Source organism: Limulus polyphemus, unplaced genomic scaffold (genome assembly GCF_000517525.1).
Source record: "Limulus polyphemus unplaced genomic scaffold, Limulus_polyphemus-2.1.2 Scaffold3361, whole genome shotgun sequence".
Taxonomy (NCBI): domain Eukaryota; kingdom Metazoa; phylum Arthropoda; class Merostomata; order Xiphosura; family Limulidae; genus Limulus; species Limulus polyphemus.
This window is the reverse complement of record NW_013668971.1, coordinates 85,326-111,916: the sequence shown is the minus strand read 5'-3', so window position 1 is coordinate 111,916 and position 26,591 is coordinate 85,326. Positions and strand designations below refer to the sequence as shown.

General features: G+C 36.7%; 1 protein-coding gene across 5 annotated transcripts in view; it reads right to left on the bottom strand.

Annotated features, from left to right (window-relative positions):
• LOC111088225 overlaps positions 1-26,591 on the bottom strand; it is a 46,169-nt gene that overhangs the window by 4,208 nt on the left and 15,370 nt on the right. For 3 of the 5 annotated variants that reach the window (XM_022397669.1, XM_022397673.1, XM_022397668.1), the window contains exons 2-3: positions 22,079-22,224; positions 2,230-2,342 (exon numbers count right to left, since the gene is read on the bottom strand). The exons of 1 other annotated variant lie outside the window; for it this stretch is intronic. In XM_022397669.1, coding sequence (XP_022253377.1) covers positions 2,230-2,252 — 23 coding nt within the window. In that variant the 5' untranslated portion in view covers positions 2,253-2,342; positions 22,079-22,224. The remainder of the gene's footprint in view (positions 1-2,229; positions 2,343-22,078; positions 22,225-26,591) is intronic. One more of the 5 variants, XM_022397670.1, reaches the window with a different exon arrangement.

Here is a 26,591-nt window from a genome sequence, read left to right as displayed (position 1 = left end):
GAACAGCAAATGTACAACGTTTTGACAAGGTTTTGTCGATGATGATGACAAAACCTTGTCGAAACGTTGTACATTTGCTGTTCTGTCAAACTTATATTAAAGTTTTCTTCATTACCCATTCAAGCCGTCTCCAGCCATTATTAGTCTCAAAGTGGGTTCCTCGTCATCGAATTCGAAATTGGCATAGCAGTGTGTTCCCTTTGTTCTTCCGGGTCATGACTTAGACGGATGACTGTCACTCTCGGCAATTTTACATTGTTACCAGTTGAAACTTCAACACAGAGCAATGGCGGCAACATGCGTACATGCCTCTCAGTGATAAAGAGTAGTGACTGGCCAATCTAGTGTTACTTATATCTATGTGCAAAACGATTAAATTTACCAAAAATACAAAGTAATAATCAATATCTAACTTACAATTCATTTAAAGTAACTTAGATGACAAAGAATACATAAATATCTGACTTACCAAAGCACGAGCACTGATGCCATGAAATACGTCATTTTCCCATGTGTAAACAAAGGCAAAGCCATACAAATGGACTATCATGGGTATATCAACCCTGGTATGAAGTGTACATGTTGATAAACTTACCACAGATCCCCTGAGAGAAGTGGAAGCAATAAAAACAAAAGTAGGAGGACAACAATTCTCTACCAAAGTGAATGATGTGGCAGTACAGCAACTGGTGGAAGGTGCCAGAAAAAAGAGAGTCCAAAGTGTCTACTCATTGATTGTTAAGAAGATGAAACTACCAGTCAAACATATGAATCAAGCTCCTTGTGAATTAAGGCCTGTACCTACTTTGCTGATAAAGTCAAACCCAATTCTTGGGAAGTCATACCAGTAGCAATTTTTTACTATAACGGGAAATTTCATGGTTGATACGTTTATCGCAAATTCATACTACGATCTCTTGTAATTCAGTAATAAGAAATAAATGCAAACCAAACTGTTGAAACAAGTGAATGCAAACACAGTTAAATAAAACTGTTGAAAAAAGATTTAAATGGCAAAGAAGCACATTCATAAACAGTAGCCCCATGCAAAAAAACACATGTATAAACAAAGCTGTGCCAATCCAGAAAGTGAGGGTTAAGTGGGAATACAAGAGGAACCTAGCTGCACCAGTATAGGTGGCACAGTACTATTGGTGGAGAGTAGTTACAAGATATGTTGGTGTTCATAAATGGCATGAAATAGATGGGGTATATATACTGTTGCACTGATCACAATTTTTTTGGGGGAAATGCTTAAGAGAGCAGCTGAACATTGAGATAGCTTTGTGTGAGAGAACATAGGACCGTATCGGAAGCATGGTTTCAAAGTACAAAACAACCTCAATACAACTGTAATGGCTAAGTTTCTTGTTATTTATGTATATATATATATTTTTTACTGTTATACATTTTTCAAGAAAAGTAACTATAGTGTAAAAATTAAAATCTCTTTGGGTTATGTTACAAAAATAATTAACTTAAAAGTTTTATGAGCTTAGGAACTTGAGAGCACAAACTTACACTGTGTACCTTGATGAGTTTGTTTACCTTATCTGTGAAGAGGAACAGGTATGGACTCTTGCTGTGATTAATTTTTCATGGAGCAATAAACAGTGTCCATGGAACAAGTACCAACATGTATAGCGTTATAGCTTATTTGACACAGAATTCCACACATCATGAAACTGATTTCACACATGATTCTAAATACAACCATGTTTTGTAAAACATTACAACAGATGCAATAGAAATGTATACACACTTTCACATTATAGATATTACTGGAACTTGATAACCAATTCATCATCACGCTCATTAATTGATTTTATTCAAACATTAATTATTATCACATGAGACTTTGATATTAGGAATAACTGAAAACAGTAATAAACAGAAACACTAATTTTGATTACTTATTTTTCATTCAGTAATGACTCTAATCAATTATGTTGAACAACCAAGAATTAAGTGAAAATAATAATGAGAAATCATAATGGCCATATTTCAAACACTTTTGACATTTTTAAATAATCTAAAATTCATAATTGGAAAAAAAAATGATTAGTATATTACTTTTGTGACACTAGAGAATATTTTATCAAAGTTTTAGTAAATTTCTTAAATTTCTTACTATAAACATCTCACCACTAATTAGACTAGTCAAAAGACATCATTACAACTGCATAGTCACTTTAATAACAATTGTAACAGTTTTGATCTACAAATTACCTAAATTTTCTCCACTTTTCCATTATATCTCTTTTCTTGTTCTTCTTTAGCTACAGGAAACTTCAAATTTGTATGGGAAGATCTTTTTTCTAAGGAATCAGCTTCACTTGTTGCTAGTAGTATACAAAATGTAGATTTGTTTCTAACAAGACTAAACATCAAGAGCAAAGAAAAACAAGAAATGGAAGTAGACAAATATAAAATCTTTATTCATACACAGTGTAAGTTTTTATTAATGAACCATGTTGTATATTCAAAATGGAACTTTAACATTCTACCAAGACCCACAGTTGAAGAGACAGATGAGAAACTCTACCACCCAAGCCACCAAAGGCTTGGTGGCAGGAAATCCCCTGCCAGCAGACCAACAGTGGAAGACCTTCCACTTGTGGTGGTAAACTTCCATGAAAGATGGACGAATGGAAGTAGCTAACAGGGAGGTAACTTGTTGCGTGAAGCTGGATCTCCTCGCCATGGACCAGGTGTGAATATGCATGATGGGGAGATTGGGATGAATAGTGGAGGATCAAGGTTGATGCATAAGGGAGGGATACTGTGGAAGAAAGACAGGTGGTGAGAGGAGTTGACATTAGAGCTTCGGAAACCAGGGTTGTGCTGGCCGATGGGGTGCAATCAGGAGGACCCGACAAGGAGTAGTGTACCAGAGAAATCACCTAATGAAGCAAAAAGATCTGTGAAGGCCAAAAAAGGCCTAGGTGAATCTTCAGGCTGTAACTGGGAAGGAATGGCAAATTCAGGAGGAGAAAAAAGATGATCAAAATCATCGTCATGCTGAATAATGTAAGCACAATCTGAAGGAGCTGAGGCAACATCAGGGGACAAAGGGTGACCCAAGTAGTGTTCAATCTCCTGGTGGCCAAAATCAGAAAGATGCACAGTCGGGTCGCCCACACCAGAGGTCTGAGATAGAAGATTGGTCAATGGTGTGACCCCCAAATTGGTAACATGGACTTTGGAATTTGTAACTCACGAAAAATGCACAAAACTGTCTAGTGTAGAAAAGTGATGATAATAAACTGGAAGAAATGTGGTAATGTATAACAACAAAAAAAAAAGAAAACACTTCAAACGAAAATAAAAAATGTGCCACATGGGAAGCACCAAGCACAAAAGAAAATTTCTGCACTTGAAAGCTTCCAAACGAGATGTGAAGACTCGGTAGACCAGTGTAGAGAGAGTCACATGCATCACTTAAGCATACTATGCTACTCTTGGTTAATAGACAATGCATGATGATTTGCATGAGACACACATTGGAAAGTACTACTTCCCACAAGGGGGAGCACAAGGGTTGTGACATGCATAAAAAAATTTTTGCATATAGAGGGCAGCACTGAACGAGAATAGCTAATCTTGTGAGAGGAGGTAAGTACCATATCAGAAGTTTTTTGTAATAATTAAGTAAGTTCCGTAACTAGGTAGAAATATAAAATAATTCCACTTTGGAATAACTCAACAAGTTACAGATATCACTATTATAGAATAAAGAGTAAACTTGAGAGAAATTAATACAAAGAAAATATTAAAATAAAACACGTGATGAGAGCACAAACTAAATGTTAAAACACAAGTACTGCCAAACGAGAAGTGATAGTCTGGTAGAATGGAATAGAGGAAGTCACATGCGTAATGAGTATGTATGGCACTCTCATTTGTGGTGGGTTGTCGTATAATGATTTGCATGAGAGACACATTGGAAGTAAGCATTTTCAATGGAGGGGAGGCAGAAGGTCTATGGCATGTATATTTTTTTCATACAGAGGGCAGCACTGAACAAGAATAGCTATTTATGTGAGAAGAGATGATGTACAAATACAAAATTTTTGAAGGTATTATTCTTAACAGAATACTTCTTCACTTTAGACACCCTTTATTTAAAAATATAGGAGGAGGATTGGGAACATTTTGAAGAAGATTTAAAGCAAAATGTTGAGTGTTCAATTAACGAAAAATAATAAATTTTGTGTTATAAAGTCGTTTATTTCTAGTATTAGCATATACACATCTGGACTAGATTCACCTAAAACAATTGAGTAAAAAGAATCAGCCTCTAAAAAACTGGTCCTGGGTTGTAATGCATGTTCTTGGATGTGGTCTTAAATGGTGGCTAAAGAAGTCGCCAAGTTCAGAGGGTTTGTTTTTAAGTTTGTGCAAAGTTACACGAGGGCTATCTGCACTAGCCATCCCTAATTTAAGGTAAGACTAGAGGGAAGGCAGCTAGTCATCACCAACTCTTGGGCTACTCTTTTATCTATGATAATACCCCCACAGCTGAAAGAGCGAGCATGTTTGGTGTGACGAGGATTCGAACCCGCTACCCTCACATTGCGAGCCGAGTGCCCTAACCACTTGGTCATGACGAGCCTAGGTCAGACAGCAAAGCTTTTTCCTGTACCTGGTCATGGAAGATTCTCAGAAGAGAAAACCAGTAATTATGTAGATACTTGATGTACTTCTGGCATTAAAATACCCCATCACCTATAAGCCCTTTAGAATTTCTACCAAAGAGCAACTCCCACCCAACTTCACAATAGTTACATTACTGCATGATGATGTCATTGTTCGACAAAATCCCTCCACCAATATGAAGGCAACACAATTCTATGTACAATAATTCCCCTTATGTGCTTACTCTCTTTAAACTCCCTTCTTCCATGAGGCACGTAAGAAAAATGCACTGGAAGAGGAGATGGATAGGTTAGAATGTAACTTGTGTGCTCACCTCAATTCTACCATGAGACTCGATGTGTCAAAATCAGCTGTGAAATGAGGGCACTTGTGATAAGAATCCACATTCACCTCAACTCTAGAGCCACTCTACAGGACCAACTACAGCTGTGGGAGGAGGACACTTTATGATATATAGTATGGATACTCATCTACATCAACTCGTCTGTCAATCTCTATGAGCCCAATGCTAACTTTGGGAGAAAGGTATGTTAGAGATAAGTCACAGGAGTGATTTCACATCAGACTTTACTGGACCAACTACAGCTGCTGAAGAAGGGCACATTGTTTTGTATTATGGATATTTGTGTACACCTCAACTCTAATGTCAGACTCTACAGGACTTCAACAAGCAGCAGAAGTAGGTTACATATGTTATGTAGTAAGGACCAGTATTAAGTGTGGTCACCTCGACTCTACTGAAAAACAGTGGCTGTTGTAGGAGGACATGTGAGATATACAAGTTTATTGTTTACAAGGCACTGTATTATGCAGCATCAGTCCATATGTAGTGTGTGCACACCTCAACTCTACTGAACAGGCTCTGGCTGCAGGATGAGGGCAGTCATTTATTGTGTGCTCACTTCAATTCTACTGAACAGGCTCTGGCTGCAGGATGAGGGCAGTCATTTATTGTGTGCTCACTTCAATTCTACTGAACAGGCTCTGGCTGCAGCATGAGGTTGTGTGAGATATTGATACACTGGTTTTGTAGAGTGAGTGCTCACTTCTACTCAACTGAACAGATTATATGTACAGACTATCTGCAGAAGGAAGGCACTGTATTATGCAGCATTGATCCATATGTAGTGCATGCACATCTCAACCCACTGTCAGATTCTATAGAATTTACACCAGCTGCAGGAACAGGGCACATCTGTTATGTAGTAAGGACCAGTATTGAGTGTGGTCACCTCGACTCTACCAAACAAACAGTGGCTGTAAAAGGATGACATGCGAGATATAGATATTTATTGCTTTTGCACAGTGAGTGGTCACCTCTACTCAACTGAACAGATTTTATGTATAGATTGTCTGCAGAGGGAGGGTACTGTATTATGCAGCATTGATCCATATGTAGTGTGTGCACATCTCAAATCTACTGAATAGGCTCTGGCTGCAGGGGAAGGACACAGTCATTTACTGTGTGTTCACGTCAACACTACCAAATAGGCTCTGGTTGCAGAAAGAGGAATGTCATTTATTGTGTACTCACCATACCTCTACTAAGAAGGTTCTGGCTGCAGAAGTAGGGTATGCTTCTTTATCGTGTGCTAACCTCAACTCTACTGGACAGACTAGAGCTCCAGAAGGAAGGCAGATGTGGCATGAGTGATGTATCTGAGTTATAGGTGAGGTGATCTACATACTACACAAATGGTGTCACCACTGACCCATTTCACACTGTATTGGTGCTCCCTTGTTCTAGCCCTAACAGTTAGGTCCCAATGAGTGAAGATTCTCCATGGTTCACCATTCCAGTGGTGAAGCATTTGCATTAATGCAAATACTAAGAAATAGTTTTAATTAACATATAGAGTATTACATAGAGAAATGAGAAATACATGACTCCATATAGATAATAAAAACCTAGAGAAGTACAGCAGACCAGAGAATGTTATTAAAAACATGAACACTAACAAGCAAACCACATTACCAAATAAGGATGAGAGAAACTCGAAACACATTAGATGAGTTAGCTGGACATATACATTCTAGTTGTTGAACTAAGTATGGAAATTAACTGTTCTCCACGAGAGAAAGAAACAAATGTTTATATTATAAATCATCATTAAAGGGAGCAACTTCATAAAAAATGGTTAAAGGAATTTTGAAAAAATCAAGGAATAGTATCTGTAAAAATACCAAAGTTACACAGTTTGTCTCTATAGACCCTAAGTTAATAATCTTAGTATTTAAGCTAAGGTCAGCAAATAATTATCAAGAGATAGTTCCATATGAACCAATTAACAAGTGGTTATGGTTGTTGTTTGATGGAAGAATCCACTTGTACCTATTAAGTTGAAGGAAGTACTTGTGAAACTAAATGTCCTGGATTTCTTTAGAAGTTGTAAAGACACAGAAAACTGTGTATAAAACACTGTGTTTTCACTGCAGACATCTTGCTCCACCTGATTTAGATTGACCAGTTGACCTATCATCATGGCTGTAATACAAACTCTCCAGGAAATTCGTCACATAAACTCTTTCTTAGTAATGTTATCTCTGATCTAGCCCAACAGTGTTTCACTTTAATAATGTATAATGTTTGAAGAAAGAGAAGTGAAAAAATTAACTGTATTGAAGATTTAGTATGACTAGTAAAATATATCACTGAATTGCTAAGAGGTATATTGGAAAATTTGTTAACACAGTTGTATACTAATAACTATAACTGAAGGAATTTCTCATATTACTTTACTATACAATCTATTCAATGTTGTATTCATGTTAATGAATATTATATAAGGTTTGATTAACAAACATATCAGTATCCAAAACAAAGAGTTTGATAATTTTGATCTTGGATTATTTCAAGATAACTTTGGAGGCTTTGATGTAGAGGAATTTATCAATAACTTGTAAAAAAGAAATTATTTTGTGTTTGTATTACAAATGTCTTTGAGTGAGTTCTTTATTCCAAACGTAAATTCCTCAAGATGGTGGCTTGTGTGTTTTATCCACGACTGCATGACTTGCATTTAAAATAAATTTATTTATAAATTGTGTGAAACGTAACCTAAAGATTACACCTACAGGCAACCTGTTACAGTGGCTAGGAACTGGTAAGTAGCAAGGGTCTCCCTTACTCCACTCGATGAAGGGAAGGGGAGAGAATTCACATTCAGGAGACCCAGGGAAGGGACCCAGATCCACATCAGTCCTTCAGTATGGAAAGAGCTTTGACTGCAAACATTGCAATGGGTGACTGCAAAACCCTATTTTCAAAAGCAAGCATAAACCCGAGAAGTGGGCAGAATACCTCCCTAATTCTGGCTTTTTCCATAATAATCTATGAAAATAGGTACAGTCTGGATTAGACAATTAATATATATATACCACAAGGATACCTCAGGTGGTCTTGCAGAACACCACATCTCACAGTGGGCACATGCAGAGCCAGGGTGGATGGCATGAGCAATTTCGTTAGCCTGGATAGAAGCAGAGTCTGGGTAAGTATACCCTGAGATACAACAATAGCCACAGAGTGGGATCCTATGGAATGAAAGAAGGGCCCTGAAAGGAAAACAGTACATATTCTACTGAAAGACAGTGGGGCAAAGGAAGTATGATGACCTGTGGAAGCCAAAAACCATCAGCAGATAAAACAGCCTGAAGGTATAGAGATTGAAATGAATGTGTGGGGAGTCCACATGCCCACTGGAAAAGCTTGTCCAAGGGCTGGCAAAGAAGAGGTGAAAGAAAATGCAAGCATCCACATCCCAAGATGAACATTTCAACAGACCAATCCTATAAAGCAAGACGGAAAGAAATCCATGAAAAAAAAAGGGGCCTCAAAATAAAATGGGGACCCTAAAGCAAAGAGGTCTATGACAAGGCAAACAAAATGGTCTAACAGGATACAAGAGCCAAGCTGTGTCCAAATGGTCCAATAGGAGAGAGATGAAAGGAAAGGAGACAGAAGAGAAGTATGGTTTACCCCCAAGCAGTCAAAGTCTCAGGAAGAATGGGTTGGTCTGGGGAGAAGAAAAAAGAAGTGTGGTGGAAGAGGGTGTGAGAAGTATCTACAGGATAGACATCAGAAGCACAATAACAGTAGGAAAGAAAAAGGAGGCAACAAGTCAAGAGATAAAGATAGGTAAAAAAAGGGAAGGTAAAATACAATAGCTCGAATGGGTCCTGCATGAGATGGAGCAAAGTCTCAGTCAGGCAAGGGAGCAAGGTAATGAGAAAGGAGAACGAAGGAGCAGAAAGAACAAACCAGAGAGTACAGGGGATGGAACACCTCTTGGTACTGAGAAAATAAAAAGGCCATGAACAGGGCCACCCAACAACTACAAGAGGCTAAGATCAAAAATCTGTCAGTGAATAATTGGGAAAGGCAGAAAAGTGGTGCACAGAATTACTACCAGGAGAAAATGGGTAGTAAAAGGACCAATGACAAAAGACCCATCACAGATGGTAAGAGACATATAGAGTGGAAGAACAACAAGAACGTGAAATAATAATGTCACAGTAGTGGAAAGTCCAACCCTATGGGCAAATTCCATATGTAAGAGTGAAGGGAAGATAACTCTCTATGAGGAAGGGAAGTGTGAAGCAAGAGTGAGAGAGGGGGGGGGGATGAGGAGATGAGGAAGGGGTTCAACTATCAAGCAGATCAAGACCAACACATTCAGAGAGAGGGCCCAAGAAAGATAGTAGTGTGTAAATTCGAGACCTAGAAGTAGGAGATATAGTTTATATAGAGAAAGAGGTTAGACAAGACCTGGTTGAGAAAAATGACAGCCACAGGTTGTGGAATACAGAACCATAAATGAGGAAGCCCAGAGTTGAAAAGGTTTCCAAGGTATCCAACAGGGATGGTACCAATCCAAAGCTGCAGAGGCCACTCTGTTGAAAGAATAAATACTGGTTGAGAGAGGCAGCCTACCAACAAGATGGAAGCTCTTGGAAAATGATGTGAACAGACAAAGAAGCATATAGCTAATGCTCAAAAACAAAAAGACCATGAAAGGAGAGCCACGAGGATGAGTGGAGCAAGGAAAGGCCATGAAAAAGATTGAGTAGAACATGATCAGGTGAACTTTCAGTAGGAGCAAAAATGTGAGCCAGCCTGACATAGAGAGAATAGGTCAAGTACATTGATGGTGAGTGGACTCCAGTTCCATGTCCAAATGTTAGAAGACCTGCCCCCATGAAAAATGTACCTCAGTCAGAGAAAGAAGCATCAAAGAAGGGAAAATTCTGTTTTGAGAGGTGTTAGGGAAATGTAGGAAGTAGGATTGGCATGGTCCAGTCATCATTAACATTCCTAGAGGAGAGGGTCACAAAAGAGGTCAAAGGAACCTAAGAAAGAAAACCCAGGGTCCACAATAGGATATATATTAGAGCATGTCCAAATGAAGGAGGGGTTCTAGAGAAGCCAGAATCCCCGAATTGGAAAGATCCTCTAATACAGAGAGTGTAAAACCTGGTAACCAAATATGCAATAGTTCACAGGCAACGAAATCAGGCTAAACTCTGTTGAGGTGAGAGAATATGGAAAGGTTTAAAAGTACCCAACATTGAAACACTGAGTGGGTTGGAGAGAGCAAAGAGAAGAGGAGTGAGGAAAGAGACTAAGGTAGAGAACTGGAAAATAACTGTTGCCAGAAACTGAAACCAACAGCAGGAGAAGAGAAGTAAAGAAACATACCTGAGAGTGAAATCCAGAAAGAGATGGAAAGGTTAAGGTCTTATCAGGAATGGTAACGTACTACCCAAAGCAAACTAAGAGAAGGTTTATAGTCCAAAAGATCATTCCTGACTATGGGAAAAGAATTTGGCTGACAAGATGGGAGGAGAAAGCCTATTAAACATGTGGTAATTCATATCATGTTGAACAATGGCTGCAACGACTCTCCAAAAGCCACAGCAGAAATAAGGCTTAAGTGTAAACAATGTTCCACACTCAGGACTATGTATAAATCACTGTCATTTGAGAATTTCTGATCAAAATTAAAGACTTTGAAACCAATGCTAAAGAAAATGAAATCTTTGTTAGCACTAAATCATAATAAACTGAACACAGATGAGAAATTTAAAAATGTCTGGTCATTATTGTGCCAAGGAAAAGAACAAAATTTCATGAGAGCAAGTACATTGGGGGAGCTATTTCACATGAGGTGTGTTATCCTCATACTGGTGGAGGGCTTTTGTTGCATGGTGATATCATCATGCAATAACTCAATTCATGTTAAGTTTACGAGAAATTAGGTGGGAGTTACCTAAAGGCTAGTGACATGCAAATCTTTTTGTTTGACAAGCTGAAGGGCTGAGGAAGATAGTTAAGCTGCGTGAAGAGGGGAATTATCTCAAAGCTTAAAAAGCCAGTAAAGTAATGTGACCAAACCAGTCAGCAGACATTCACAGCAAACTGAAAAGAGTAAGGTGATCTTGACAATGGACTTAACAGTGTAATACTGAGTAAGTAAGTTAGAGAACATGAAAATTAAGCAGTGTGATATACCCCATCCTGATTAGAACTCTGAGATATAAATTACACAATACATGCAACATCTCAAAGTATTGAAAGACTACAATCTGATGTCTGAAATGCTATCCACATAGGCATTATCTGCTACCCATTAGCATCCTCTATCCACCTCCAGAGGGAATCACTTTCTAGCTTCAAGCACACGAGCTTGGTGAATTTGACTAACTTTGCAATCACCATGTAACCATGAAACTTTACATATTATACATTTGAATCTACTAGGTATATAGTCCAGTGTTGAATTCAGTGGGTGTACATGAGGAATTCCCCCCTGTGCAAAACAGTTCTCCCTGAAATATTTTAACTATTTTTTTCTTTATTGCAGATGTTATTTTTCTTTCTTTTTTGCAGAGAAATGTTAACAACTGAATGAAAGTTGTGATGCACAAGTCAAATTTACAATTATTTCATCAAATACCAGAACCCAATGATTATACGAATGGAATAATGCAAAATTTTGGTGACTTCTCGAATAAAGGCGTGTTTGACCTTAAGAGCTTGTATCAAAGAATCCAGAATTAGATTGTATAAGCTAAACGTAGACTTATTACCAAACATTCTTCATATTTCTCAAAGTGTGTAGGCACTACTAGATGTGTGGATGTTTCTATAAAAGCAGTTCATGCTTTATAAGCCCATCTGGAACTATTTGTACAGTAGTGTATTAAATGTTATTTGGTTGTTTAGTACATTATTTAACATTGTGATTAAACTTTACGATTGGAACTTTTCTGTGGTGATGTATGTTGCAGAAATCAATTCTACAGTTTGTTACAAAGAAATCTAGACTACAGGTAGTGAGTAGTGGTGCAGATGCCGAGTCTTTGGCTCAAACTGAAGTTAAGCAGCTGAGTCTTGGAATTAGTGATGTTGATTTGTCAAGCCCTGCTGCTGCAACTTCTTTACCCTCTTCATTGACTTTGGTTAAATACCAGAAGAAATGGGAAGAGAAATATGAATGGTTGTTTTTTGATACATCCCTTGGAGGGGCATTTTGCATGTACTGCCAAGAATTTTTTAAAAATGATTTAGATGCACTACACATAACAACTCCATTTACCAACTTTCAAAAAGCAGCTTGAATTACCAGGAAGCTTGACAAAATTCCTAATTCTGAGAAACATGCACATGCTCAAGCAATGTATAAGCTTTGTGAATAAGGTCTCAAAAGACTGGTTTATATTTTACTTGGGAAACAGTCGACTCAGAAATGTAGTTGCAACAAGGCAGCAATAGCTGCATTTGTGACAAGCATCTACTTCTCAGCAAAAGAAGAAATCCCACACACTACAAAGTATGAATATTTGTTTTCTCATCTTCTTATGCTACAAGACAATTCTCTGAAGCAAAGGCTGGAAAATCAGAGCAACTGTTCAACAGATGTGAGCAAAGCTACAGCTTACGATCTGCTGACCTGCATTACCAAAGTTTTAGATTATTGTGATACTTTAGAATTGAATAAAAATATTACTCTATAATGGCTGATGAATTATCAGATATCAACAATGTGAGCCAGTTGTCAATTTTGATTTGCTATACAACTGGTTGCAGTGAAGTGAAAGAAAAATTATTGAGCTATCACACACTGATTTTGAAACCATTATGAGTTCACTTGACAGAGATCTGATAAAAAGGAAACTGGATTATAAGAAAATAATTTCTTGCAATTTCGATGATGCCACCAATTTTTCATAAAAAATAAGTAGTGTGCATAAGCAACTTTCAAAGAAAGCAGAAAAGGAAATTCCTTATCTAGATTGTAGGGTCCATCTTCTATCTTTAACCTTAACCAGCACTAGACATAAAATTGTGGCCATTAAGAAGGTTCTTCATGTCATCAAAGACATATATTCACTATTCCACAAGTCATCAAAATATGAACATGTGTTGCACGAGGTTCAGAGGTCAAAGGAAGAACCTTAACTAAAAATTCCAGAATCAGTCGAAGTGTGCTGACTGAGTAATTACAAATCTGTTCCTGTCATCTTAACTTGTTACTGCTCAATTATGATGACCTGTGAGCACCTACACAAAAATGGTGCAGATGTAGCATTGTTAGCAGCAGGTATCTTGCTAGACATTAAGAAATATAGTTTTCCTACTAACATAGCAGTTTCAGATAAAGCTTTATGTGCAGTATCTAATCTTAGCAAAGTTTTACAAAAAGAAAACCTAAACATGTCGTCTGTTTCTCAGCTTCTTGCATAAATGATAGCACATCTGAGAGATATATGGATTCAGTTTGCCAATTTAAGTAAAGAAAATTATTGCAGGGGTCTGGCAAATCCGGCTGAGAAACACTGGTCTAGAACAAATGTAGAAGTAAATGGAAACCTAGAAGATTTCTGACTACATCAATTCACTTAATTATGGAGCCTCATCTTAAACGAAAGTGACTGTGAAGGGCTTTTTGTTCAATAAGTACATGTAATCTTAACCATTATGGATTCCATCTGGCTTGGAAAATCTCCACAGGATTTACCTGAAATCCAAAAACTGAAGAACAGTGATGAGTTGTAAGTCAAAGTTTTAAAATGCATTCTGATTCCTCCACATACTACCCTGAAGAATGTTCTCCAAATAGTAGAGTGACCTGGATGCCAAAGATATCATAAATATCAAACAAGGTGAGGTGAAACTGAAATTCACTACTAAAGTGATCAAGTGATTATCACAATAATCAAGATGATTCAACTATGACAGAGGAGTGTGATTCAACATAAAGTATGAATAACCTATTCCAAGATCTTCTGAATGACAGGGTGCATGTAAGATAACAATAAACAATGCTTGGACATAAAAAATAATACTTGGAATGAAAATCTGTGTCAGTCAGGATAGGTAACACAATGGGTAAGAAACAGTTGTTACTTTCTTTCATAGCTGACTTATTAGATAAAATAAAAAGCTTCTGTCTCGACACAAGTATAGAACCTTATGAGAACATATGGTACACGTGTACAAAAGTATAAAGTAGGAGATGTTAAGAAACATAACACTAAGTCTAAGTGGTATCTCAATAATGCAGTGATAGCAAAAATAAATTTTCATTACAGTCTGTTTAAATACATGTATTGCATCTGAAAACCCAGTAGTTCAGGATACGAAAATTGAAACTTGGCAATAGTTGTATTTACCATCAATGATCAAATGTTTATTACATAAAACCAAATTCTCCAATCAATACCAGCACTGCAATATTGCAGCCTCTAATGTTGATACCTAACAAAGTACATTCAGAAGACATTCGTCAGTTTATGGTACACTATGCCAAGTCAGTGATATAAGCAAGTTTATTCTGAAAGTATTTGTTATGCCATAAAATATCATTAAATTGCTATAAGAGTAGTGTTTGCCTTAAACACAACTGAATCAAATGTTAACATTTTTCAACACTGAAAATTCATTTCCAATAGAAACTTACCTCTTCTCACATAATAGCTTTCCACAATTTGTGCTGCCCTCTATATGTAAAATTTTTGCTCACCTATAGCCATGAGGCTCCCACCTAACATCATGTGGTATAGCTGCATTGTAGCATGCAAATTAGCATCAATCAGTTCCAACAAATCATCAATGGGATCCCCTAGAACACTCACCATCAGATTGACTACATCGATAAATCAGTGCTAACAAAGCATCAGTGGGATCGCCTGTACACCATTAACATTCAAATAAGGAATAAATCCTCAGTTAAAGGACAGAAAGCTTACAAAATAGCAAATAAGTCACATAGCAGGTGGGGAGATGAGAAGTATTAGTATGTGTGATGTAAGTACTGAACTGAATCAAAGATATTCAGAAGTTTAAGTCACATGATATTGACAGAGCAACAAAAATCAAACTGATTCAGAGATAAATCTGTCCAAGGCTCCTACCCTTATGTTTTGCATACAGAGGTACACTGTACACCCTCTGGTTAAGTTTGTTTTGGGAAGGTACAAACAAAAATTGGAAGTATAATAGCTGCAGCTAAATTAGTTTTAATTAATCAATTATATATGTTCCGTGGAGTAGATAAAACTTTAACTAATATTGTTTGTTGAGATGAATTGTAGTGTTGATTACTCAGTATTAAAGACTTAACAGTTTATAATTAAAATGATATTGAAGTACTAGTTAACTTGTTATTCCTTTTTGACTTGTACTCCCCTCTTATCAGTTTATAGCAATTTGATTTTATACCTTTAAATTATGGATTAATCCTATGCATAAATTACTTTGTAATAACTATGAAATAGATGTTGCTGTACTACCAGAAACTGCATCACATCAAAAACAATTTTTGAAAGAAAGGTTCATTGAAAACAAATAATACACATACTTCACCCTTTTTAATATTAGTTTTAAGTCTAATCAGCAGAATCATACAGTTACATTCTCACCCACATTTTAGTCTATAAGCATTTGGAAAAAGTAATAAATTACTGGCAATAAACCTGTCACAATGCTCTGTGGTTCTTCCACAGTTTGGCCTTAAGCAAATATCAAATGATGATGAAGCGTTTGTTTCAATGAAATAGTGGCTAAGAATATGTTTTGAATTATCATTAGCCTTTCTAAAATAAATGTCAATGGGTTTAATTTTATTTTATCTGTGGCTCATCATCTATAATTGCTGTTGACTTGTAATCATCCTAAGTTACAAAAAAATCTTTGAAAACTGTTGAGGTCACTAAGCTGGAACCCAGACTAAATGATTCACACTGATTTACCTAGCTCCCTGAATCAGTCAGCCAGTGTACCAGTTAATTGGGATGAAATGTCTTGTAAAATTACTTCACACTGAAAGAGAAGTATTGTATAATTATCCAAATGTCTGTTATTTATAAAGTGAATGAATTATATAAAATTAGAACAATATACAAATCACCTATGGCTATCAATATTTCTCTTTTAGGTAATAGCTATTTTTTGTGCATATAATGTATTTTTTTCACCTGAATTATTATTTTTAAACAGATGTAGCTAATGGAGAACACTTTCTGCTTGTTTACAATTACAAGTACATTACATTGAAATAACGTATTTTAGTTTTCTTAAACTTTTACACTTTATTGACAAGGATAAGTAACCAAAAATAAAAGGACTTACACAATAGTTGAATAAAATACAGAGAAATATTGAAAAGGTATTATTTTATTTAAAATATAGTTCTTATAGGTATTTATCTCCTCTTACATGTACAGCTATTCTCGTTCAGTGCTGACTTCAACATGCAAAAAATATTTTGCATGCCACAAGTTTTGAACTCCCACATACCCCATGATCAACATGGTTCAACTGTGTCTTGCAGGTAAATCATCATGCAACAACCCTCCACCAACAGGTGTGACACACCCTCCTAATGTATGTGACTCCCTCTATTCGATTCAACCAAACTATCACTTCAACATTAGGCAAAAAAGGAAGCACCAGTTTTCATTGGGGAGCAAGGGTGGGAAGTATGAGCAGAAGTGCCTATTGGAAATATATTTTCAGAACAGGAAAATAATAACTTCTGATATGGTACATTACCTCCTCTTACATGTATAGCTAGAATCCAAATTGAGAGGGACCAGTGTAATGGATAGAAAAAAGAATCCTTTATAAGCATCCGAAGAACACCCCTGTTGGGAGTGGAACATGCGTGGGAGACTGCAACCCAGTGTGGAAAGAGGTGTCGCATACACTGGTGGAAAAAGAGAGAAGCACAACCAAAAATGGAATGGGAGGAAAGCTAAAATGGATGTGCTCCAAGGTGTTGAGTGGCCATATGCAGCCAGTCAACTCCAGTCCAAAACCAAATGGTATCAGGACTAAAACCACTGACTCATGGTAGGAGGAGGATCCACACTGTCTTCACCTCAAGTTAAATAGAACAGAAGTATATATTCTGCAAAATTATCTATGAAATGAAAACGTGTGCAAATCCACAAATAATCACATATGTTGGAACCTGACACCCAAATGATGGTTGGAAAAGATGTGCCAATGAGGCTGGTCACATCAAACTCAATCACACTGGCAGCCCACTGTGCAACATCAGCTTCAGGCAGTGAAAACTCCCTGCAGTGGAGCACGAGAGGGAGAACTGTTGCTCCAATCAACATTATCTTCCAGATAGGACCACACAGAAGCCAGTATGCAACACGACCTTCTGAGTCCCAAAGCACAGAAGTGGACCACCTCTAGAGATATATATCAACCTCACCCTCCAGATAAAACCTCACAAAAGCTGGGTGCAACACCAACCTCTGGGACCCGCTTGTACAAAGGTGGATATCCTGAGGAAATTGAGTGAGGAAGAGGAAACACAATCAATATGTGTGTGAGGATTTATGTTGATTGGTCCAGCTCTTATCCAAAACTGCTCACTGGGAACTGATATCCAGGTGATGGTAGGATGAGAGATACAAATTGAAGGGGAGAACTGCAATGTGATGGATCAACTCCAAAGCCACATCATCCTCTGGATAGGACCAGAGTAAAGCTGGAACACAATTGCAATCTCCGGGTCCCACTGTGCAGAAGTGGATTGAATCTACAAAAAAAGTAACCTCACCCTCCGGATAGAACCACACAGAAGCTGTTCACAACATAAACCTCTAGGGCCCACAATAGGGAGGTGGAGCATATTTAATTGTTGATATGCTCAACATCATCCCCCAGATAGGACCACACAGAAATTGGAGTGCAGGACAGATCGATCACAGGATGCCAGTCCATTGTTTTCTTGGGAACCACAAAAAAGCCTGGAGTAAAAACCTCGGGAAGGTTGGCTGACATGCTCAATAGCTCTCTGTGATACAATAGTCTGCACTGCCTCAGATAGATACTGACTGGTAGTAGGATCCTGAGGTAATGGGAAGGATATCAGTAAAAGAGATAATGGGGGTAGGGAATGAAAATGGATAAAAAGTCATTCTGACAAAATCTGGTTCACTCAAGGATCAGTAGTGAATTTCCACCATAGGGGAAAAAAATCGGCCAAATGCACCCCCCACTGGATAGTCATCAGTACTATTGGCGGTGATGAAACCTATGTCAAGAAACATGATGAACAGTTGAACCCCTAGAGATAGGAACAGGTAAAAGATGGGAAGGTGCAGAGTGTGGAACAGAGACAGGAGAGTGTAAAGGCTCAGAATGAGACAAATGAGTGACTAAATACAAAAGGGTCGAATTTTGTCTTACAGATTCCACACGTGATTCCAAAGACTCAGGAATATCACCAAAAACAGACCAATGGAAAAAATGAGCCATCCATATCTCCCGAAGATAAGTGGATGACAGATGAACCTATGACAAGACAGCATTTCTCTCAATAAGATCCCAACAGCAAAGTAACCATGTGTGAAGGGATAGAGCTAAAGAGGACAGTCACACCAATGTGGAAGTAATGAGGGAAAAGGTATCCCCCCAAAACCCCTCAAGAGATTGGTGGAGTGCCTCAGAAAGGAGGTGTATGATGGACAAGTAGTAAGGGTAAGATGAAGTCAGGTAAACTATGCATGGGATAAATGGATGAGATTTTCAGAGTCAGCCCCTCATATAGGCAAAACTTACTCCCACTGCTGAGAGTCAAAATAGGTTGATCAGCCCGATGGTAAGCCAAGGCAAAATGATCCAAGACCCATGGAGGGCGAGGCATGCTAGCACCCACTCTCAGTAGAGAAACGAAATGCTCAGCATGAACCTTTATATCAGGAAAAGAAAAGAAAAACAAAATACTCTGAGAAAGAGGTGTCATGTAATAAGGGAGGTACAGGATCATAATAAATCAGGAAATGGATAAAATGGAACACACCTGAGAAACCATATCTAAAAAGGCTGAGTTTGCTTTAGAAGATTCTGCAGGAAAGGCTTGGGAAAGCAAGGCATAGTTAGGTGGAGGAAAGAGGCTATCAAAATTCTCCTCATCATGAAAAGGTATGGCAGACTCACAAAGAAATCAAGCAATACTGGGAGAAGAAGGTCGATCATATAATGATCATTCTCCCAACAAATTATTGCCAAAAATTCCTTATTCAAGGTCCCCAACTTTAAGCCTGTGTAAGTTTACTGGAAGTAGGTGGAGAAAATACAAGTTGGGACACAAACTTCGGAATACATCATAAATGATGAAGAATTAAAAAAAAAAGAACAAACAAAGGTAAGTTATCGCATCAAAAACTAGAGAAAACTGTAGCAAAGTAATTAAACGAAATCACTACTTCATAAAAATTTTAAAGAGAACACATGAAGAAAGCACATTCGTAAAATGTCTACGGTTAATAATAATAGTTCGGTAGAATCGAACAGCAGGAGTCACATGCATTAGGAGGGTGTGTCACATTCCTATTGGTGGAGGGTTGTCGCATGATGATTTACTTGCAAGTTGCAGTACAACCATGTTGATCGTGGGGTGTGTGGGAGTTCAAGACTTGTGGCATGTGAAAAAATTTTGCATATAGAGGGCAGTACTGAACGAGACTAGCTATACATGTGAGTGTAGGTAATGTACAGTACTGGAAGCATAAATACAGACTTAATTTATATAACTTAAAACTAGGAGTAAACCAATCATTTAAACACATAAGATGTAAAATAACATTAGCCAATTAACAGAAATACTTAGAACTTGGATGAAATAGTAGACACAGGCCTGGTAAATAACAGATTCAAGGAATCTATTAGAAATGGATGCATGGTAAGAAAGTCATAGCATGAGCCTCAAGACTCACTTTTGCAATAGCCAGATTGGTCTTAATGCATGAAAGTATGAGCCTCAAATAATTAAACATATTTGGCTATAGGAAATAGCATAACAGGTCTGATAGAGCACAAGAAGCAGAAAACCCCTCCTATACCTTGTCATAATATAGATCACTCTGGCAAGCTTGTTAGAAATCATTACAATTTGTTCATCTCATCTGAGATTTTTCTGAATAATCAATACCAGAACCTCTACTGAATCAACCTTGAGTACAGAGATGTCATTAAAACTCAAATCTTCATTTATTGGTTCCCTAGAATTAATCATATGTTAAGATTTACTAATATTAAGAGCCAGGCAGTTGTCAATAAGACAAGTTGCAATAGATAACATACAGATTACAAGTGCCATTTGCACATACCAAAAGTAAATCATTTACATAAATAATGAACAGAAGCCCGAGGAATGAGCCTTCAGGAACCCCCACAAAGGCAGCTAAGGAGAGGGGAGTTTATATCATTAACTGTGGAGTAACATTGATTATTAAGCACATAGATTTTAAGAATATTAAAAATAAAACCACATAAGCCATAATGAGTCTATTTATAAATGAATACTGTGTGATTTACACTGTCAAATGCCTTGGCAATTGAAAGTGCCCAAAACAAAACAAATCTCTTGGCCTCATATGCCTTAATAAGCTTTGTAGTGATTGCCAACAGACACCTTTCAGTAGACTTAAGTTTATTAAAACCAAATTATGAATTATTTGGGACTTTATTGGTCTGACATAACTTGATACGATTATATAAGATGCACTTAACAATATGAGCAAATGCAGACAAAATAAAAATAGGCCAATACTTTTTCCAACCAGTCAGGATCACCACCCTCATAAATGGGTATGGTCTTAGCATTTTGAAAAACTTTAGGAAATTTGCCAGTAACACATATATTATTAATAAGTTCAGTTAAAGGATCAATAAGAGGATCACAAATAGATTTAATCACTGAGGGTAATTCATCATCCCATCCAGCAAATGAAGCACCTGAGAGTGCCTTAATAGCTGCACAAATTACACTCTTAATTAGAGAAGTAAGATAAAAAAAACTGAACTACAGGCTTATCCTGACATTTAATGTTGGTAGGAGTAACACCATACCTAGAGAAATAGTCATTAAAAGTCACAATACCATTTTAGATTAGTAATACAAGAACCCATGTTATTAAAAATGTGTAATCTTAGCTTTATTTTTCCAGGTCCTAACCATACGTTTATTAATGAATCACCAAGAGCAATGAGTATCCTCATCCTGAAAAAATTCATCAAAACGCCTTGTCCTATGATCAGAAACTAGACCTCAAACAAACACCTTAAGCTCCAAATATATACTGTTCAATGTGCTTTAATAACAATATTCATAAGTTCTTATAATTAAGATAACTGTACAGAAAAATTGCAGTCAACTAAGTTGTGTTATGACTTTCTGATACAAAACCAATAACTTTCATTTATTTCCTTAAGTTTAGATTACTGCAATTATTTCATAATATACATCCATACTTTGTTAAACAACAAACAAGGTACCTCTAAGTTTGTTTCATGTTTAACTTGGGATGCTGCTTACTCAAAGTAACTCTCTTGAACTGTTTATCTAACTGGATATTTCTAGTTCTGGCTAACGCATTACCTTCATCTCTTATAGCTTATACTTTGTGGTTTCCTGATACAATCATACTGCTTAGTTAGAAGACTTTAGCTATATTGTCGCTCAATTTGAAATAATGTCCAAATATGGGCCTTGTTTGTGAGATGGAATAATTGTTGTACTTTGCATTGTTAAAAAGTGCTTTGCTAGCACTAGCTATTATGTTAATCCTTTAGCTCAGTCAGCAGAGAACTTGTTTGGCACTTCAAAGGTCTCACGTTTAACCTCACCTGCAAGTGATGGTATAGAATATAACTACAATAGTGTCATTGGTTTCAGGTTACTTATATCAAAGATGAAAGTAAGCAAAATAATGCAACCTAATTTTACTGGTACATGTTTTGGGTACAGAAAATCAAACCACTGTATAAAATAAGAAACTTCCAACCAATGATGGAAAATTCAGACACTCTGCTAAGGTAAAATATATAACTTTCAAACTATTTGTGTTAGGAAGAACACTAAACATTTAAATTCTAAAGATATGCACTTACTACTAGGTAATATTGAAGTTTCTTCTTCAAATTTCATCCATTCAATATCCAACAAAGCATTCTGCTCCTCATCAGAAAAAGGTACAGCTTTTATCTTAAATACTTCAATGGTTATATTAGAGCTTCACCTTTATATTCTTATAAAGCTTCCAAAAGAAAAAGGGTTAAGAATTAGGGCTATAACAAATACTAACCTAAAAATTCACATTATCTGGATAACTTTGATAACAATTCATAAGCTTCATTTTTTTCACATTTTCATATTAAAATTCTTACCAGTACTCTTTATCTGGTATAAACTGATTTCTATATAAAATTTATAGCAGGAGGCCAAGATAATGTGTACAAACAGTATGTTTTTACCACATTAAGGAGATATATAAAATTATATTAAAACATGAAATCACTGAACCCAGTGAAATACTATATTGTGTATTTTTAAACCAATTTGGATTTTAAATTATTGAACATTTTAGTTTTTTAATTGTATTCTAATGTATTATTATGCAATAATATGTCATGCACAATCATCATATTGTGAACTTCATAGAAAATTCGTTTGATTTATTACAGTGTGTTTAAAGAAGCACTGTATAAATAAAATAACACAATTTTTTGTAGCTTAAACTGTGGACATTAATTCAAAAAAGTTTGATTCATGTTAACGAAAGCATTACACTAAATGTCAAAAAATCTACACAATTTTTCTCTAAAACCAAACAAATAGACAAGGTAAGTAAACAGCAAGTTAAAATTTTTCTGTACTGAAAACGTATTTTCAATAATACTTATTTATGACAAACAGTTCTTTTCTTTGCCCGTCTAAGAATTAGTATGAATTCTACCTCACATGCTCTAAAAACAGAACAGATGAGATAAGTTATAATTTTCCTACATTAAAAATGTATTTTCAACAGGTATTTACCTCTTCTCACACAAATAGCTATTCTCGTTCAGTGCTGCCCTCTACATGAAGAAAAATTATTTATATATGCCACAAGCCTTTTATCTCCCCTTCATTAGAATTGACTGATCCAAATGTGTCTTTCATGCAAATCATCATGCATCAACCCTCCACCAATAACAGTGCAACATACTCTCATGACACGTGATTCTCTCTATTTACTTCTACCAAATTATCATTTTGAGTTTTGGCAGAAGATGGAAGCACTGGTTTTGAGTGGGGAGTAAGGGTGGGAAGCATGAAAGGAAGTAAGTACCTATTAGAAATACATTTTCAGTGTAGGAAAATTATAAATTCAGATAGAGTACATTAATTCCACTCACATAAATAGCCAGAATCCCACATTGAATAGTTGGAGGGGCCAGTGCAAGGGAAAGAAAGATGCATCCTTCAAAAGCATCTGAAGGACACTCCTTAAGATGAGATAGTGAGATTCTAAGATCTGAAGTGGGGGAACCACACCACTTCTGAACCAGGTGTACTGTTCATCCATCGTAGAAAGATGTTGCATATATGGGAGGAAAACACAATTGAGAGAGAACTATGGCCAGAAAGTGATCCAAATCATGCAATATTTATGAAACTCAATCCCAGAAATGAAAAAAGTGGGTAAAATGAAAATAATGTGCCCCTAGGTGTGGAGTGGCTAGGTCATGATGGACCGTACATGACAAGTCAATTGCATCCAAAACCCATGCTGCTGGGAACTGACATACATGCATAGGTAGAATGAGGATCATACCGTCAGTACAACAACTACAATCCAAAAACCCTGCTGCTGGGTTCCAACATCCATGTGGGGGTAGGAAAGAGGACTATACTGGTGGGAAGTCAACTACAATTCAAAACCTGTCCATCTGGCTAGGGCAGGAAAGAGGATCATACCTCCTTCACCTCAAGTTCATGAAACCAGAGGGAATTTAGTACTCCCCGATTCATAAATGGGCACATGTGAATATGATAAATTGATAGATTGATCTAGGAACCCAGTATCAAAAAATGTCTACATAATGTAAAACATCTCCCTAAAAAGTGAAATTGACCAGAACCACCCCAAGTGCATTAACATCTTCAGATTAAGAAACAGCAAGGGATAGCAGAATGGAAAGAACCATAGCAAACCACAATTATCTCCATCATTACCCACAACCCTGGTGAAGTATAAATGAGAGAGAAATATAGACATTTGTAATACATGTGTGAGGACTTTTATTGATTGGTTCTATTCTAAATCCAAAACTCGGCCTCTGAGAATTGACATCCACATGGAGATAGAATGAGGGATTCCAATCGAGGGGAGAACTGCAATTTTGATGGCACACTCCCATTTATATATTTCATAATGGTGGATATCATGTCATCTACACCAGCAGAACACCACCACTCTACTCTCAACTGAATGGGTCTAGAATTGATTCTATATTGTACTTGTATTTCATTAACCCATTCAAGAGGATGCCTCAATGGTCCACCACCTTAGCGGCTTGGAACTGGAAAGTTGTAAGGACTCCCAAACTCCACTAGAAGAAATGGGTGTGAGAAGATACTCGGAACAAAGTATGGGAGGAAAATGATAAAGAGGAAGAAGCCGATTGAATGAAGAGCTGAACCCAATTTAGAGTTACATCTAAAGCATGATAGTCGGGTGGGCCACTCTACAACTTTTTACTCTGCCCTGCTGCCCTTTTTGACCTATCCATTGACCAATCACTGAGCCCAGCTGCCTTTCTAATCCATTAATTGTAATCCATCAGGCACAAGTTGTTTATATATATTGAATACATAGATGATATGGGTATAGAAAACTTCTGTTTAATGCAGGAAAGAAGTAACAATGTTTCGACCTCCTTAGGTCATCTTCTGGTTACAAGATGGATTGGAAAGTGTTCACGTGTCCTGAAAGTGAACTAAAGATGTCGATTGCATTAAAAGTAAAATCCCCTGAAGCGTCTGGTTACCTGACCTCGAATAGAACATGCCAAGTGGAAGACAAAGTGCAAGCTAATTGTAATCATAGAAATTCGCTTTTACAACATCGTGTTGTTTCATAGTTTCATAAAAATCATAAGTGTTGGTAAGGCATCATGCCGTCTGTTAAATGGAAGTTAAAGCAGCTTAAAAATGAGAAAGCTAAGACTGCCAAATCAAACCATTGTATCCAATCCTTTCTCAAATGAAAATCAAGGAAATTTATAATTATCATTTTTAAATTTTTGTTGCTGCTTTGCATTGGCAGGATTGTATATGAACTATCTTTTATAGCTACTACCATTTTAGTGTTTAACAAAATAAATAAGTTTTTTGAGACCATTTTTAGCTAGATTTGCAAACAACAAGATGAACAAAAATAATCTGCTATGTAAACTCTATATGAATAGATCCAATTATCATAGATTGAGATAAAACCTAGGCCATCCTAAAAACATTTGTTTGCTGTTCCTCTATCCAGAATTTTTGAGTTGGTCGAGATTTTTTTTTCGTTGACTACGAATATTTTTAAAACATGTTTGTTTGTTTTTTATTCCCAAGGGCAAAAAAAAAATCGAGTCAGGGTATTTTAGTGAGTTGGTCAGGGGACAGCAAACAAAACATTTTTATAAAGCGGCCTTATTAAAGGTATTTGATACTGAAGTACTTAATAGATGTAAGATATAATAGATATATATAAAAGTTAACTTCTTTGAATAGTGGAAAGGGTTTATATCATTTAGGCAGAAACAAATAGATGTTTTTTAATGATTGGCAAACTTATTTTATTTTTTAAATTCCTTACATATGTTTAAAAAACACAACTCTGCTTAGAGAAAAGCAGTATCTGTATGGTTTTGTGTGCCTGAATATGTCTTCAATTTCAACACTTGTACACCTTTTATATTATGTTTCTTGGAAATATGTGCAGGTGCTGAACTGGAATCCATGTTGGTGGGTTGCTGCAATTTTGAAAGAGCCATATTTTTCATCAGAAACTAATCAAATTTGACTGCAATTAACAATTAAATGTTCTTGTCTAATTGCAGTGAAAGACAGCTGAGAGTACCTCTGGTGTGCTTCCATCTGAGTCATCAGTCTAGATTGTCTCTGTAGAACACCCCTCAGATTCTGTACAACTTACACCTGCAAAACAGCTGTCCAATGCTGAACAACTGACTCCAACAAAACAGACATCCAACTCAGAACAACCAAACTCCACACCTCGCAAAGATAGCAAAAACCTTCACCAACACAGCAAAACACAAGACCGGGTTTGAATCCCAGTGGACTGTAAACAAACCATGGTTATACCACAAAGTTGAAGAAGACACAGATGGTTGTAATGTGGTTGTGATGTTTCATAAATTGTGACAAAAACATAACACATGTGGTCTGAATGCTAGTAGTGCGTGGACAGAAAAAGGGTGTAAAAGTTTAAGACATGACAAAGTTGTAGGCCATCAACAATCTGAACAATATATAAGTGCAATGAACTAAGAAAGTGACAATCAACTTCTACACTTTCTAGTGAAACACAAACATTCCACACACGACAGTCTATGAAGACTTGATTAAGTT